Here is an 18,797-nt window from a genome sequence, read left to right as displayed (position 1 = left end):
AGACAGCTGCTCACTGGTAAATGTGCAGAGCTGAAGTGACTGACCTGGGAGCTGTGCAGGATTGCTGGATCCCAAGACAAGTTTGAGAGATGGAAAGATAGAGAGATAAAGAGGGGAGGAGAGGGAATGTGAGAGAGAGGAAAGAAAGAGAAGGGGGAGAAGAGAGAGGGAAAGTGAGAAGGAGGGAGAGAGAGAGAAAGTGAGAGAGAGGGTGCATGAAGGAGAGACAGAGAGGGCGAGGGAGAGAAAAAGAAGGAGAAATGGGAAAGAGAGGGAAAGCCTGGAAATCTGATAGATGGAAAGAGAGAGAGGGGGGAGAGGAAGAGAGAGGCAGACAGATAAAGATGGAAAGAAATAGAAGGGGGAGAGAAGAAAATGGACAAAGGGGGAAGGAAAAAGATCGTGAGAAAAGGAGAAGGGGGGTGGGGGAGGGAGAGAGTGAGAGAGAAAGGGGGGAGAGAAGGGGAAAGAAAGGGAGGGGGTGAAAAAACAAGAGAGACAGAAAGAGAGGGGGGAGAAAATGGGAGGGAATGAGAAGGAGAGGGGGAAAAAGAGAGGTGGAGTGGAAAGGAGAGAGACAACAAAAGAAAAAGGAAGAAAGAGAGAGAGAGAAAGCAAATCAGCTCACTTACCAATTATCATCTAAATTTCCAATTTATTTTTGATAATGAAACTTACCTTGAGTATATGGGATATTGAGTGTGATATAGACTATATATATATATATATATATATATATATATATATATATATATATAATTTCAATAATTTCAGGAATTTACAGTGTTACTGAATACTGATTATGTTAGAAAAGTTTGTGAATTATAGTGAAAGTAACAAAACCCTGTTGTAGCTAATTAAATCTAGATATCTATTGATATGTGACCATTGGCATCATCCGAGTTCATTGAAGATGCTTGGTTACATTTCTAGGGTGGGATGAAAACTAGACAATCTGTACATGCAGATTTTTTTCATGAAATGCCTGCTCCAACATATGCCTATTTGTATGGCAATTTAGATATTTGTAATTTGAACATTGTTAATAAAAGTATCACAAGATAAAATAGTGCTCAAAGCAGCTAAAGTGAAAGACCTAAGTGCACTTCTACTGAATCTGGGTGTGCTCATTAGGTATTCTACGCCAAAATTTACCTGGAAGTTTTAAATGTCTGCAGCATGTGTTACACTGGTGCTTGGCACAAAAGTTTTTAATGGCATCATCCCCCAGATTGGCTGGTCCAAATACCATGTCGTTGGATCTGGACAAAAGTAAAAAATAAAACATGACATAAAGAATAATTTGAACTATAGATGAGGAATTCATTAAAAGAATAAATCACAAATTGGCTAAAAATCGAGTTATGTTACAGTGTGTGTTTTGATCTATTTTGATTCTTTGCACCAGTAAGGCCGGCTTTAGACTAGTGGATTTGAGCAGTTTTACTGGAGGCAGCAATAAAGGGACAACATGTTTCGACATAATATAATGTCAAGGAAAGGTTTCTGCCCCTGCTAACTTTGTTAGAATTGATGGCACTTGCAAACATTTCACCTTTCTTTCCATTATTCTATACACTTTCTGACCTAGAGTGACTGTGTATCTATGGAGGAGCAGTATTGTTAGGTTTTTCTCCTGATTGGAATTAGAAACACCTTCCCTATTGTAATGTCCAGATAGGTTGCTTTGCAGTTCCTACCTGGGAACACTGAAAAAACTTAAAGGAAATCATCATACTGACAAGATCAACTGCTATTTGCTGTACTTACAGAAAATGTACCTAGCTTTAAACATTCAAACTAATGAAGCCACCACAAGGACTACATTGCAACACTTTACAATATAGCCCCTAGGTTAAATATACTTTGGAATCTATGAAGTTTGTTAGTAATATATGTATATGTAATAATATAATAATATGTACTCTAAAATTAAAATACACTAAAAAGCATTTTCACTACGTCGAATATTGATGGGACGTTTGCTTGAGGTTCCTATAACTCCATCTCAGGCATCTCCATGATGAAGCAGTCAGACAGGATTGTGTTTTACATTTTACAGTATTGTACTCTGTCCGTACCGTGACTTTGGAGCTAAGTTAGCAAAACAATTCTATGTATAGAACATATACAAATGTATATATCTCACCTGCGTTCTCCAGCTTTAATAACAGATGGATCGGTCAGATTCTCTCCAACACCTTTAAAAAAATGAAGCATTAATATATGAAATTTTTTAAAAAATCTTTAGTTATATTTTTATGAGCCTACAAGGAATAACAGAAAAAAATGCAGGGTGCGAAGGGTTAGCACTAAGCCTCTCCCTGCAGATAGGGAAACAGTTGATATTTCAGAGAGCTCTGCCCACTTTATTTTCTCTAAATACACAGAAACAGAAAATAAACATACATTGTATGTACAGGGGATCAAGGTCTGCACCATTTAGCAAAACAAGCTAAGTACCTTTACCTAAAGAAACTTGCTAGCTTCATCTTAAGCATACTTAGGAAACCATGAAGCCACATATCTCCCAATCACTACATTCTCCTTCTCACATATCTGCTGGAACTTGTAGGGTTACATCTTTATGCACCCCATGCCAGTACAACCTCTGCAATAGTCAGTGCTCCCAAAACATGGGAATGTGCCAGATCCAGCAAAGTGCATCTGTGGGGTTGTGGAAGGACAAGCTGGTCAACTTGTTCTCCTCATACCTCAGCCACCCAATTAAATATTTAATTTATTCAAATGAATCAGCCCCTGCCTTTTGAGGCAACCCCATTATTAACTTTTACCTGCTCCCTCACACTTGGCTGGTAGAACAAGTGGATTGTTAATAAAGTGGAGTTAGAAAAACACAGGACTCTGATATTGTGCATTCGGGAGTTGTGTCTGTTTGACTGTTGGGTTGTGTTTGCTTGATTGTCAGTTTTTGTTTTAAATAGCTTTTTTTTCCTTGATGACCTCAAAGGGGGGTGGTCAAGGTGATTTAAGTTCCTGGCAGACTCACCTTGAGCTCCCTCAAACTTGGCTGGTGAAACAAGTGGATTGTTAATCAAGTGGAGTTAGAAAAAAACAGTTGGAAAACAAAAGGAGTTAAATCCTTATAGTAACCACAAACTGTAAGTAAACTTTTATAACTCCTTGTAAACCAACATTGTAAATGGGAGAATGAGTGGTAGCAAGGTAGAAAGTTTGGTTCAGTGCATAGTCTGCCACATGTATGCACAAATGGAGCGATAGCTCCTAGGTGAATAGCAAGTCCAGATGTGAGCAAGTCGCCTTTCTGGTATCTCGCATTGGAGAGCTGGAGAAGCGCATTGCATCACTCGATCAAATCACCCGATCACCTTGAGAGGGGTCTCCTGCTCACTGAGCAGGCAGTTAATAGCTTAGATGTGGAGGGTGGAGAGGTTAACCTGGGTGAACATGTAGGGAGATGGGTTAATATAACTTGAGGGAGTGGTAGGGGCCCCCAGAAAAGGAAGGCTGGCCCTGGGTTTGAGTACATGTTTGCCAAGTTATGTGAAGATGTGCAGGTGGCAAATCTAGATGTTACTACTACCCCTAACAGCCAGGAGAGCAGCACATCTAGTAGTGGTGGGGAGGGAAACACAGGAAGGAAAAGACAATTTGTTGTCATAGGGGATTCTATGATCAGGAGGACAGATAGAATAGTTTGTCGCCCGGATCCCTTCAAACGAATAGTTTGCTGTCTCCCTGGAGCCATGGTTCGGCATGTGGTGGACTGAGTGGACAAATAACTGGGAGGGGATGGACAGGACCCAGCTGTCTTGGTCCATGTTGGAACCAATGACAATTTAGATGGAATATGGAGGATCCTTAAAAATCAGTTTAAGGAACTAGGTTTCAAGTTGAGGAAAAGGACCTCCAAGGCTATATTCTCTGGAATATTGCCTGTGCCATGCGCAACACAGGAAAGGCAGAGGGAACTTAGGCAGCTAAATGCATGGCTTAAGTCCTGGTGTAGAAGGGAAGGGTTTGGGTTCATAGAGCACTGGGCTGACTTTTCATTTGGGTACAACCTGTATGCCAGAGATGGTTTGCACCTAAATGAAAGGGGGTCTGCTGTGCTAGAGGAAAGATTTAAGGGAATGGTGGGGGGATAATTAAACTAGGACAGAGGGGGGTGAGACAGTTAAATAGGGTGGCAGAAAGGTTAGTCAGGGGTCAGACACCAGTGGAGGATGGATTGGGGATAGTTTGGGGGGAGGGTTATAGATAATTGTTAGGAGCTTCCCATGTTACAAACAAACATTGGATTGTGCAGTACTAGTTGTACTGAAAAACAAAATGATTTGGCAAACAATGATGGTAAATGCAGCAGTGATTTAAAGAGCCTGTTCACCAATGCTAGATGTCTGGCCTGACATTCACTGGAATAATTGCACTACAGAAACAGCAAAAGGGAGGACATTTGTGAATTTAATACAAGATAATTTTATGGTACAGTTTATAGAAGCCCCAACTCGAAATTATATTCTGCTGGACCTAGTTCTTTCTAACAATGCAGAGTTATAACAAATGTGCATATAAGAGAATCTGGGTAGCAGTGACCATAATATGATTTCATTTAATGTAAGCTGATAACAGGAAGCAAAAACAGGAAAGATAAAAAACATTTAATTTTAAGAGAGCAAATTTTCCAGTTATTAAGGGCGGCTCTCTGGACTTGGACTGGGAGACAATATTGTCCTCAAAGAACACTGAACAGAAATGGGAATGTTTCAAGTCTGTTCTACAACAGCAAACTGAAAATTATATTCCAATGGGTAATATGTAATAGGGTAATTTTAGCCTCTTAAACGTATGTGGCTTACAGCTGATGTTAAAAAAAGCCATAAGGAACAAGAAAAAGGCATTCCAAAAATATAAAAATGAAAGATCACCTTCATCATTTGAAAACTATAAAGAATATAACAAAAGATGTAAAAAGGAGATAAAATGTGCAACACTTCAAAATGAAAGACAGATCACAAAGAAAAGTCAAACCCCAACATTTTTTAAAAATATAATAGCAAAAAGATCAGATCTGAGCATGTAGGCCCCTTAAAGGTTGTCTCTGGGTTGGTAACTGGGGATAAAGAAAAAGCAGATCTACTAAACAAACCTAACCTACTTTGTAACTATGGCTTACAGTGTGGTCTCTCAACTGGGCTGTCTCAAAGTTGTCCTGGGATACAGACAGATCTGGCCAGTTTCAGCTTCTCTGTAGCAGGAAATCTTCCCCCTCACATATGGTTACCAGCATTTGGTCAATTTATTTTGGCCTAGGGGTTCAGGTGTGCTAGGGGTGAATTCCAGGTGAGGTATATCCTACTAGTATTTCCATGCATGCCCCAGAAGAGTGGCAAATCACACCCAATATAGCCTTATACAACAGAGTCTTTACCACCCCAACTTCATGTTCCTGAGAACTGCAAGGGGTCTCAATGTTCTGTACTGCAGTGGGATAAATTTTGGTACCCCCATGGATTCTAAGGAATCCCATAAAAGTAAGTTTGCAGTTTTCTGAGTCTAGCAGACTAGCATGTAGCAAAGTCACTAGACTACTGAGTAAGGCCTTTACCTCATATCCATCCACTTATATAGCACATACCTGTCTTTCGTTTTTCTCACTCTTCTAAGCTACACATGCTAGCTTGGCAAACAAGGACATGCGTTGCCTTGGTTATACAACTATAACTATGGGTTACTGGTTGAGAGGGCAACTGGCAGCCATGTGCCCTGATTGATGAGATCACAAGCACAAAATAGGTCCCGGGTCCTTGATGGTCCGATCAGAGGTACCCAGTGGAACCTTCTTTGTTTAAGCCATTGGAAGCACTCCAATTTTAGCAGGTGCTTTCCCACTTTTGGTCTTTAGACCTTCATGCACAAGGCTCTTGCAGAAAGTCCTCTGTCCTCAGGTATTGCTCCACTAAGGCCTCCAGCTGGTGAGTGTCCTTGGAACCAGCTCTGCACATAGTAGTCTGCTATTACTTTCTCCACTATTTGGGCTGCTGCCTCCAGCTGAAGGCATTTGGTGGCAAGACATAAAAAGTTGTATATCTGTGACTTCACTGGCCTCTCTGCATTAAATAGGGCTCCTCTGTCAAAAGGGGGGCAATGATCTCGAGCCACTGAGCCACGGGTTGTCTTTCCTGCTCTTCCATTCTCTCAAAGATGCTAAGAAAGGCCTCTGCATCATCCTCCAGGGTCATCTTTTGCAAACAGGCTTTCACTCACTGGTGCTCAGCAGTGCTGCCTGCTCCCTGTGGCATTCTCTCAGCCAAAGCTTGGATGTAATCTGTAGTCTAGTGTCTTGCTGCTCTCTCCCAGCAACCTGTAAGTTTCCTGCTGAGTAGCATTAATTTGCTGCTGATTGATAGCGCTGAACTGCAGATGTACATTTCCTTTCACATGCTGTTTGATCAGCTCCTCCATGCTAACAGTCTTTAGCAACCACATCCAAACACAAAAGCTTTTATAGACTTTTTCCATTTAAGGATCTTTTCTCATATAAAACAGTACTTTTACATGCACAGTCACTTTAAGGATCTTGCCTGAATCTGAGCACCAAATGTCAGAGGTTTGCTTCGAAAGCACTCATTGGGGAGACAAATTTGGGACATCAGTTTATATTTCAGGGTGTTCTGCCCACTTTTATTTTCTTCAAACACACAGAAACAGATAAAAAAGCAAATATTCCCCAGTTTTTCTGCACAGGGGTGAAAAGTCTCCACTGTTCAGCAAAACAACACAAAGTTCATGTGCTCACAGGGAAATACAGACACTCAGCGAGTCAGCTATTCCGGAAAAATTGGAACAGTTGGGAGATATGAATAAGGGTCAAAGGACCAAACATGTATCTTACAGTAGGAATGACAACAGAGTCTAAAGTTAAGGTAAAAGTGCCAAAAATGCTTCTTCTGTTTATGGTAGGAAGGCTCAATAGTTTCCACTGAATTCTGGGCATCTAGTGAGACCAAACAAAAGCCAGAAAATTTGCTGTTTGTTCAAAAATGATTAGAGGGGTAAAAATTGAGACAGCCCAGAGGATATTGGAGATCCTGCAATGTAATTTGAAGAAAAAAGATCTTCATGTGCAAACCTAAAGGAACACGAGCTGAAAATCTTTTTAAAAAAAGTCTTGTGTGCAAATGGTTATGGCCAGGACAAAATTGTAAATGAGCCCCAGTCTACAGACTAGCTAATTCAGAAAAAATGCCAACTTAAGAAATGGAGTGGGGAGTGTTGTGTGAAGGTGACAAATAGCTTTGCAAAGTTAAAAAAAAGTAGGGTGTAATGCTAAAACTAGCAGCAGCAATTGATGATACAACATAAAAAACATGATCTAATAGGATTGTTAGTGGAGAGAAGGGGATAATAATGAAAATTCCCAGTCCAAGGAGATCCCAGATTGCCACACAAGAAAAACTCCAGAAATGCCATTAAATGTACACAAATGGAAGATCCAAATAGGCTGAAATCAAAAACATTGGACCACAGGACCAATACCTTATGCACATTATAGGAAGCATGAAAGGATCAAAAATCAGTGAACCTTTAACAGAAACATGTAAACTTGGGTGACCATGCTACTAGCATACAACACCTGACAGTTGCATCACATCAAGAAGAAGGGAAGGTAGTACCAGTACAGGGAAATCACTTGGGTGACCAGGAAATGTGAAGAAAAGCACTCATTGGGTGGAGGCCACCACCCAATCCAGCAAACACAAAAATAGACATAATACTTAAGAAACAGTAAAATGCCACCCCACTAACATACATGTATAGGTAAATGTCAAGAACAAATTAAGGATCAGGATAAATGCGACACACAAAGAAGACTCTCAATAAAAGGTATGTTGCATACAGGGAAACTGGCCCCCAGGAGTCAATGGAGCCCAAAAGAGGCAAATGATCAAAAACAATCGGCCACTCAGCAATCCTAGGGCAACAACAGTGCAGCAATTTTAAATAAACACGAAAATGTTAATTTATAATTAGCAATTAGGTTTTGGGACAGTGAAACATTCAATATTATATTATTACCATTAGTGACTTATAAAAGAATGAGAACTACCTTGCAAGTCCAGGACCAGGAATTCCCCTCGGGTGTACTCAAAGGTCCAGTGGCTGAAGGCTAGCATTGTCTTCTCCAGTTTGTTTGATGGGACAGTTTCATTGCCAGTGTTGTTATTGTATTTCCTAAACCTTCCCGCCATACATTCTTCAATTGTAAACCACTGTCCAGCTGAGTGACAATATAGGAGGAACACTTCTAGAAATCTGCCATAAAAGAATACTTTATCAACTCTACAGGTCACAGAACCTCAGCATATACAAAGTTGTATATCTGAACATACTATGGAGTATATGGGAACTTACTTTGGAGTATATGGAATTGCTTTGGGTTTCATTTGGTTGAAAGCAAAAAGTAATTTTTGAGCAGCTCGCTGTTGTTGGATTTCCTAGAAAATATAATACTAGGAAATTTCAGACAAAAAAGGTACTATCGTAGCATATAATCATAAAGAATTACCAAAAATACTACATGTGTATATATGATGCATGATACATGTGTATGATATTAACACACAATCTATGTATGTCCTTCGGTCCTTTTTTCTCTTAAAGCACAAATACACTTACATCTGTTGCCTGCCCCTTTTATAGCCATAGCAATATTCTGTTTATTTTTGGGGGTTGACAAAACAAGTTTTTTGGGTTTATACACAACAAAGAAAATAGTTAAATGCATTCAACATGTAAAAATACATGCATACTTTGATTTGTACAGAATGTTTGTACCACACAGATGTTACATCAATGTAGAAATTTAGATGATATATATGTAGGTAATGAATTTTTGCTAATAATTTTTTTACAGTTTTGCTTGATATGGTATTTGCATGTTATGCAACCTCAGTACTTGTGGACTGGATGGACTTTGCCATAGCATACAGAAATATGGTGCCTAATAAGTCCTTACATGCTTTTAGGTTGGTAGGAGGTGTATGAAAGACCTGTACCAAATGTATCAGGAAATATGACTTCACCACTATAGGGTATACAGTATCTGAAACCATCATATATTATAAGTGTATATATGTCTTATAACTGGAGCCCTGCAAGAGAGTATGGTTTATAGAAGATTTTTTAAATTAACAGATTATTAGTAAAAGTTTGATAATTATTAAAATTAATATATGTTAGCTGGTAATCTCTGTAATTTTCCTGCAGCCACAAGGATGAAAGGACAAGGACTCAATACAGAGTATATATAAATATTGTATTTCTCACCCTGAGGCACAGTTGCAGCACTGTGTCATCTTTATAGACATCTGACCAGGTATTCACCACTTCAGGAAGGAATGACTTGATGATATAGAGATGACCAGCTTTAAGGATATCATTCTGAGACCATGTACAGGCCACTTTCACAGCTCGTCTCAATCCGCCTCCCATCTCTTCCTTGCTTAGTATCTCTATTGTGGAATAATTGCCATTATGTGACCAGGATGACATGCTGTTGTTCAGAATATTTGGTGAGCTTTCTTCTAGCCGATACACAGTGACCAGCTCTCCTGAAATACACCATGGGTACTTGTTAGATGTACACAGTTTATTTGATAATTATTTTTCAGCATTTATCTGACAAAATAAAAGAATCTGATCAATCTACTTATCTGCTTACCCACAGGTGGCAGGGGTGTAAAGGGTATACTTTGAGAAAGCCGATATAAGTTGTTTCTTTCAATGGCTGTTGGTGATATAAAATGAAATTGATTTGAGTGACATACAGTAATAAAATCATTTGATAAAATGCTAACCTAATATTTCTCACCTGAATAATAAAATGATTTATCCATTGAGGTTTTAAAGTCATGGCCAAATCCTAAAATAAAAAAAATGTGTTTTGAATAAAATGCTACTTTATATTATATTCTATATATTTATTTCGAACACATTGAAGACTACACATCAACCAGTGCAGGTCCAGAAACAAAAGCCTAAAGTGATATTTAAATTTGGTATTTTCTTTCAAGGTTCCCACTTTCTAAGCCATACGAACCCTCTCAAACACCAGCCAGTTTCACTAACAGAAACAAATGCCCTGAAGGTAAAAGATGTTAAATCAATACCGTCAAAAATATAGGACAGGATCTCCAGCATCTATGGGGTCTTTAAATTATTAACTTGAAGCATATATATGGTGTTTGGTCCCAAGGAAGACTTTACATAGATCATTCTATATGCCATGTGGCTATTACTAGGACATATTAAGTAAACTAACATTGAATAAACCAAGACATTACAACACAAAATCACATGGAAATTGAAATCTTACTCGTAAAAGCTTCTTTTTGAAGAGCCCTAAAAACATAATAGGAGATTTGATTAAGTACAGAATTCTTTTTAAATGAAAGCAATTCAAAAATATTTTATAGCAGTAGTCAACTTACAATTTAGCACCTGAAGAATATCGACTGTAATACTGTTCCTGTATAGAAAGATGTAAAATATGCAGAATATGTTGCTGAATTCAAATTGTGAAGAAGATACATAAATATCTACTTTTGTTTGTGCCAACAAATACCAGTGTAATTTAGAAATCCACTGACCTAAGCATTTAGCATGTCTGCAACCTGCTTCAGTTTTCCAGCATGCAATCGATAAAGAGATCAGTTTGTGAAAACTGTTAGTCTCACTTTTCTTATTTGTGGGTAGCTACAGTTACTACCAGGATCATATGGATCCCTGCTGTAGCCACCTTTACAAGCTCAGCAGTACACCCAAGCAGCTTCCCTAACTGCAAGGCACTGCCCTGCACCAGGTCCCCAGTGGTTGACCAACAGAAGATTTGGATACAATATTGTCTGTGCAACATATATCAGACACACACAAGGGATGAAGGCAATGGTAGTTCCCAACCAAGGTAGTCATGTTGCATGTCCAGTGCAATGATTAGAGCATCTAAATGTAAGTCAAAGGTGACATGATATGAAAAGATAGATGGTATAAAACTTCTTAATTGTTCATAACAATTTTCTGTAAATTATAAGGCTTTATATTTCCTAAAGTGTATCTAGGCCATAACACTATTGATTTTTTTTTAAACAAAAGTCTTTTTGTTTATTTCCTTTTTTGTGTTAATGTACCAAACCCATTCCCACACTTCATGCACCTTCAATAAAGCTGCCTTGGAGTCAGTCTGATACAGATCTTCATAAGACATTGACTTGCTGTCCAAGTAAGCTGCATAGGAAAAAATATAAAAAATGTAAACAAAAAATAGTCATATTGGGCATATTATGAATTGTGATCAGATTCTAGCTGCTATTGGTTTAGTACAGGTTAGGAAATGAGCACATTACTAGTATTTATTTATAACACAACCCCTATTTCTGTAATGATAACCCCAGGCAGCTCTAATTAGTCATTAATATGGTAAGACATTTGTTATTATTACACCTTACTGATGTAAAATAGAAGCTTGTAGGTGTGAGATATACCAAGAAACATTTGATTTTATAAAGTGTGGCCAATGTGACATACATGGACTCTTTGATGCAGATGAAGAATTTAGTTGGAATCCCTTCATGTCTGTGCAGGATGAAGCTCTTCGGAGACCATCTTCATTGCTTTGATTAGACTAAAAATCAAATAAGAAGGAAGGAAGTTATTTTTATTTAACATCACAGGGCTTTATTGAGATGTGTATGCATGTTATATCGGACAATCACAGCCCACCCATCAGGGATGTCCAAACAGCAATACAATACAGTTAGTATAACAACTTATCAACAGACAGTGGAAGGTGCATAGACCCTAACATAATTCATGAGTGACTGTGTCCATAACCTAAAAGGTGTCCTACTGTTTGTAGATATGAGTTGCACCGAAATGTAGCGAGCAGGCTCGAGGGATTGGGGATCTACTCATAATGGGCTTGAGTTTGAATGGGTTTTACCTAAAGCATGTAGCATCCAAAGTATATATTTTGCACAAAATCTTCAAATATACACATTATAACTCTTATACAACCTCTCATCAACACTTTACAGCCATATATTACTCTAAAAGTGATCCATTTGATAAGAATGTTTATGTTGAAGAACATGCCATTCTTGAGAGTTCTAGTGCACTTTGTATTAGATTATTCAGTCCTTAAACCAGGCATGTCCAAAGTCCGGGGGCCAATTGTGGCCCGTGTTCAGATTTCCTACATCCCGCAGCCTCGGTCTTAAAATCAATAATATGCGGCCCGCCAGTATAAAATACACACGTACAAAAAAGCTATTTTATATTTGATTAGAGTTATTCAACTGCCTTGCAATTATTGGCCCGCTACTCGGCGGGCATCATCAGCAGGGTGCTCCCCATGTGTGCACAGGGAATCCCCTATGTCATTATAGTGGGCGTGTGCTGTGTGGGACCTACACGGACCACGCCCGCTGTGATTCCAAGAACGTGCTCTGCATGGAGCCTGCACTGACACTGGACTTCATGCACAGGGAATCCCTCACGTCACCCTGGTGGGCTTGTGCTGTGTGGGACCTGTGAAGTGATGATACTGTGAGATATTTCCTGTTTATGCATATACCTAATATTGACACTATGTGCATACGTACTGCTTTTTTATTATTAATACTTTATTAAATAGCAAAAGTCTCTCATAAAGTCTCCTAAGGAAACCTGTCAACGAAACGCATTGGGACCAGAGACAACTGTTTAATAATTACTAATGTAATCACTTTTATTAGTTGTAAACATCTCTGGCCAACGGCCAAAAATAAATGCATCAATATTTGTTTTTAATATGTATTATGTACCTTGTTATTTTGGATGCTACATGGTTTAAGATAAACCTATTCAAACTCAAGCCTAAAAAGCCCCACTTTGCGACCTTTCACCTTACCCTCCATGTTGATATACAGGGTTGGCTATCAACACAAGAACAAGTTGAATCAGAGGAATTTAGTTCTCTTCCTTTTTTTTCTCATGATCTATTGTTTTTTTTTTACCAAACACACATTCTTTTTAATAGTTTTATTCTATTTTTAATTGCATTGAAACCACAAAGCACCCTTCTAATGGGCCTGTTTACCAGCACACCACAATAGAAGGTAACATACTACTATATGCTGTGGTGCAAATAATTGGTACAAATCGCAGTAATGCAACGTACCTCACAAATGTGAACCCAGCCTTGGTATGGTTCTGGATATTGAGTTGTTGCATTTGAAAGTCTAAACTCTACATGGTCCAATAATTCATGTACATCATACTCGTATTTTTCATGAAACAAACCCAACCCAGCTCCAAGCATTAAACTGTTTGTAGTTTTGGATATAATAAGAAAAATTTAAAATTTTCTTAATTTTTCAGGAGGGCACAATAAAAACTTAACAGAAGTAACAACCCGCTTCTACTCTACTGAAAAGGGTTTCGTTAGTCCCCATGAAGACATCTGCAATCAGTTTCTCTATGGCTGACACCAAGTCACATGAACAGGAATTGAGGGAAAGTCGCTACAATGGGACCCAAACACTGGAATATGTTCCTTATTAGTTTCTATTTTAAATTAAAACAATGGTTTTAGATGGAGTTGTCTTTTTATACTGCTGGCAGAAAACAGAGGTAAAAGGCTGGTAAAGACAACACAGAAATTAAGGAAATGCTTTATAGTGTTAAGGCTTCTGTGCCCAGCTCATGGATACATATTAGTGAAGTGCAGAATGGTAGCTCCTGATGGCCTTTCTTAGGAATATTCCCTTTATTTTTCTGTATTTAGCAAAGTGAGAATGTTATCTGAGATAACAAACCCTTGGAGTAACATTAGATCAGAGGACATCAGCAAATTTTGTTGTTCTGGATCACTGAACACTGAAGGATCCCACTGGGAAATAGACAGTTGTTGAGCAGTAGATTGGTTTAAAAAAAGGAGTGGATAAGATGGCAGCAAATTGAGTGCTATAAGTGTCTGCTGCAGAGCAACAAAAACACACGTTTTTTGCATTCATAGTAAATTAGCATTTTGCTTAATTATGTAAACGAAAGGTTTACCTCTGTATCTTCTGACATCTGCTTTGTTATGCAAAGTTTAAATCCTAGGTAAAAAAAAACACATATAACTTATTTTGACATCAATCTGTATTGCTCAATCACACAAAGTGCATTTAATGTCTAGAAAAAATTGAGTTTCTGTTGAAAATTTGAATTTTAGTTATCAGATTTATATCAGGAAAACTCATACCTGAATGTTTAGACTTTGTCCACAGTTTCTGAAACATTCCAGTGATAGTGCTGCCATTAGACATTTGTTCCAATTTGCTTGTGGAAGGGTCAACTGTAGGGTCCTGAATGTGGTCACCATGACAGTCACTGCACCCAGTGGGCGACATATCCACTGGTGGCTGATTATCAATCTTAGCTGATTCTCTATCTAATGTCTTCAAATCTAGACCTCCATGGTTATCTTCATTCTTGTAGATTGTATTACCTGTGTCATCAATAAATGCACAATTTACAAAGCCTTCCTTTTCGTGATTTACACCTTGGTCAACAGCAGATGAGCTAGAAGGTTCTGGATATGCTGTAAATGCATGCAACTGGACATTTGGAGATTGAGGAGGATCATGAAGCTCAGGGGTGACTTGTATTTGTGGAAATGTTTGAGGATTGTGTATTATAGCCATACTTGAATGTCGTCTTTTTAAAGAATTAGGTAGATGGTAACCTTCTTTGTTATGTTCACTGAAAGTTCTGTTCTGGAATTCCAGATGATCATACTTTTCATTATGGTAGTCAGATGTGGGAAATAAAGAATTTCCTATAGGGACAAAGTTTGAAATATTGGCCTTTGGCAGTGAGGCCTTAGACTGTATAATTGTATCCAAACCAGGCTGTGATATAGAACGGCTCCACATTTGATCACTTTTGCTTTTTTTCCACATGACAGAATGTCCCAGTCCATCATCTGTGGTCTGCTTTGACACACTGATATCACTGGACATGATGCTATGACTTCTGTTTGATGTCAAAGCTTTCTGAGCAGTCAAGGTTTTCATGGAATCCAAGGTAAGTCCTGAAAGATCTTGTAGGTGTCCAATGTGATCATCTAAATGGTGAAGCATCTGTTTAATAAAATCAACGTGATCTCTGACATCTTTCACATCACTATGCATATCTTCTACTCTACAAAGAAGAAAAATAAAATCATTTAAATCTCTAGTGCTTCCCATATTAGGCTGATTGGTGACCACAAATGACAAACAATGCAAAGTCTGTAGTATACTGTATATGTCTGTCCAGAGAAGCCAATTATATTCAATCATCACATTAACCAGACATTTGTTTATTACTTATTGGAATGCTGTGGTTAGCACATCTGTAAGTACACAATTGATACAATAAAGGCATCAAGGCAGTATTCATCTTATAGCGGATCTTTCAATTTACGCCAGAGCCCTGACTTAAATCCTAAAGAAAATCTGTGGGGTGACCGGAACATAACAGAACACACAATCTGACAGATTTGGTGCACTTTTGCAAGGAAGAGTCAGCAAATATTGGCAAGTCAAGATGTGCTATGCTGGTAGACTCCTACCCAAGAAAACTGAATGCTGTCAATAAATCAAAAGTACTTCAATAAAGTATTAATATAAGGGTGTGCACACTTGTGCATCAGGTTATTGTATGTTTTTTGTTTTTTATATTTTTCACCAAACAGATTTGTTTTTTTCTTAATTGAATTGAAAAAGTTATAGACCACATTAAAATTGGGAAAAGTTTTGAAATGATTCATTGTGGACTCATTTTTTATCCCCAGAAAAAAACTGGCATTTTTACATTTTTTATATACACTCTGGCAGGCCTGGTATAAGCATGCGTGGGTAGGAGAGCTCAGGGCAGCAGGTGGCAGCATGATACTATGAATATCATAGCATTATTTCACTTTGTATTTTAGTTTTCTTTTGCTTCCTTTAAAAAAAGAGAAAAAAACAATAAAAATCAGGAGCAGGTAGGTTTAATTTTGCAGAAATGATGGGCGATGTCCCTTCTGTAATAAAATAAACTTACCTGTCTGCTGTATTTTTTTTTTTTAAGTACACTAACCTCTCTTGGCTCCAGCGATGCCATTTTCACCCAGTGTTCTTCCAAGTTCAGGTTCCCCCCCATATTGATTGTCAGGCCGGATTGATGTAACTCCCATGGGCGTAGGAATTGTTTAATTTCCAACTGCCTGGCATTGAACATTGAGACGCACAATCACAGCTCAGTGTACATTTCAGAAAAGATTGTAAACAGGCAGGTGAGTTTTTTTATTGCCTGTCCCTTCTGTAATAATCAACCTGCTTGCTTGCAATTTTTCAATTTTACTTCCACTTTAAAGATAATCTAGTTGAAGGAGTTAAAGAAAATGTTAACAATATTGTGTTATTTTGTGTTTACATAAAATGTAACAAATCCAAGTATACTTAAAGCTGAACCCATTCTTACCTTTTCCTTACACACATATTGAGATCTCCTGTCATGAAAGATACTAGTCTCATTTCTCAAGTTTTCTAAGAGCACTTGTCTTGTGTACTACCGGTACAAGAATCATCAATCCCTCTCCCACTGATCTGTGCTGTCTTTGGACCTTATATTTTAGCTAGTCCCTTTCCTTTCAGTCATTTAATGTAAATATCATGTTTAAGTGTTACCTAGGGCAGGCTGCATACAGGACACCCACTTTGGCGTAAAACGTGTGTCCTAATTGATAGGAATCTGTATTTCTTAGATTAGGTATACTGCCTTTTATGTCTATGGTTGTCAGTTAATGACTAGGTAGGGATTAATTTTATGCTGTATATTTAGAAGGTATTTTTTAAACTGTGAATCCCATGACATTGGTGTCAGAGCATTCAATCTGTTCTAGCTTTATATTTAAAAAATACAAATGATCTAAAACTAAGGAGGTGTACATTTTTTAATTAAATAAACCTTTTTATGACAGTGTACACAGTATATATATATATATATATATATATATATATATATATTGAATAGCACATGGGAGAATGTAATTTACACGTATAATACCTTTCTGATGTTACACGAATTCTTTCATCACTCTTTGAACTTTCATGATCTTTCTTATCATTGAAATAAATCTGTACACATTCTCCTTCAAATTCATGCAGTCTCTTTTGATCTTCCTCTGTCAAGAAGAGTTCTGGGAAGAAAACAAGGAAAGATGATAACGTCTTAATCATAATGATGACAAATCCTAATATTTATTGTTTGAGTTACAGTAAAACTTTTTTTTTTAGAATGTGCTGAAAGGAACATTTACAATAGAAGAAAATTGGGATTTGCATTTTTAATTGTTACCAAGTTAGAAAAGCGCAGATAATACACACAAAATTATTCCAAAATGAATATACAAAGCTCATCTTACGCTATGGCTACACTGAAGGGGGAAATGGAATTGATGTCAGGGCATTCTGCCAGAGATGCACTTAGGTTCTGGGATCTGTTGTGAGCTGACAAAACACACTTTAGAGTGAATGGCTCAGCTCAGTCGTATTCCCTACAACACAGACTAATTGTTCTGTGGTACACTCCTTGATACAACATATGTAGTGTGCCATATTCACTGGACAGCTCCTAATATTTTTGACATGACTAACAGGTATTTTTTTGAACTTGAAAAAATATAGCAAATTTTTGGGGGGTATATCTAAAAGAATCAAATGCAGAAAATAGGAGAAGTGCATTTTTAGCATTTACTTTTAATGGTTGTTCTAGAGTTTGAATACTGAAATCATGGGTGGTGGGTAATTACTCATTCAGTTATCAAATGAAAATAATTTTAGCAGTATTAAACGAATCTTCCTGAATAATGACAGCAATAATGCTTCTTTTAGACATTTTCACCAGCTTCCAAAATGTGGTCACTGTGACGATCAGTTCTCTCTTGAAGTAGATACTTCATATACCAAAGTAAAACATGGACTCAAATGCTTACCACCATTCTTGCACTTAGCGTTTCTCATTTTTGTCATATTTCACAAAACCTTCCTTCTTGCATTGATCTACCGTACTTAAGACCATCAAAAATATTCATCACATGAACTTTTTGAGGGAAGAGGAAAAGCAGCCTGAATTTTGATGAGCCTTTTCAACAAAGATTAAATATCTATGTGTTTGGTCACATCACTGACACACAAGGGATCAATGGCTCAGGTAAGGTAAATTAACAGGGTCAGATTTTTTTGAGGGAGAGAGGGGAACAACTGTGAAATTGGCCCCATCTTCTCTAGGGCAACAATTAACAGAATGGCTGGGGGTGTGTGGAGTTAGAATACATTCCATTGGAAGTCCCCACTTTGTCTGAAGCTGTTCTTTACATATATATTATATATCAGCTGTTCTTTACATATATCTTTACTCTAGGTATTTAGGAAGACTGTAAACATATGACATAAGTAAAATACTAAAACTTACTTGGTCCTCGTGATTTGGATTTATGTCTCCCTTTGCACATCCAAGTGATGGCTGAGGCTATGTGGGAGAACAGAATAAGTGGAGGAGGGAGCACCGGCTTGCCTTGATAAAGCATTATCATTTGATATCGCTGGAACTTCCAGAGGTGATCAGACATCGCTTTACATTCTGCATACACATTACTATGGGACATAAAGAACAAATTATGACTCTTAAGCTGCGTACACACTGCCAATTTTTGTCGTTGGAAAGGATCTTTCACGATCCTTTCCAACGACAAGGGAGTGGAC

The 18,797-nt window shown here is 37.9% G+C and overlaps 1 protein-coding gene across 1 annotated transcript in view; it reads right to left on the bottom strand.

Annotated features, from left to right (window-relative positions):
• Nucleotides 1–1,155: 1,155 nt before the first annotated feature.
• LOC140322549 (transient receptor potential cation channel subfamily M member 7-like) overlaps nt 1,156–18,797 on the bottom strand; it is a gene marked incomplete at its 3' end in the record, with an annotated part of 42,261 nt that continues 24,619 nt past the window's right edge. The window contains 15 exon segments of the mRNA XM_072399104.1: nt 1,156–1,262; nt 2,150–2,201; nt 8,093–8,298; nt 8,398–8,480; nt 9,313–9,596; nt 9,707–9,772; nt 9,857–9,907; nt 10,361–10,386; nt 10,476–10,513; nt 11,198–11,268; nt 11,569–11,665; nt 14,080–14,123; nt 14,270–15,210; nt 17,101–17,233; nt 18,508–18,689. Coding sequence (XP_072255205.1) covers nt 1,156–1,262; nt 2,150–2,201; nt 8,093–8,298; nt 8,398–8,480; nt 9,313–9,596; nt 9,707–9,772; nt 9,857–9,907; nt 10,361–10,386; nt 10,476–10,513; nt 11,198–11,268; nt 11,569–11,665; nt 14,080–14,123; nt 14,270–15,210; nt 17,101–17,233; nt 18,508–18,689 — 2,381 coding nt within the window.

This window comes from Pyxicephalus adspersus, chromosome 2 (assembly GCF_032062135.1).
Source record: "Pyxicephalus adspersus chromosome 2, UCB_Pads_2.0, whole genome shotgun sequence".
Taxonomy (NCBI): Eukaryota; Metazoa; Chordata; class Amphibia; order Anura; family Pyxicephalidae; genus Pyxicephalus; species Pyxicephalus adspersus.
This window is presented reverse-complemented; position numbering and strand designations above follow the sequence as displayed.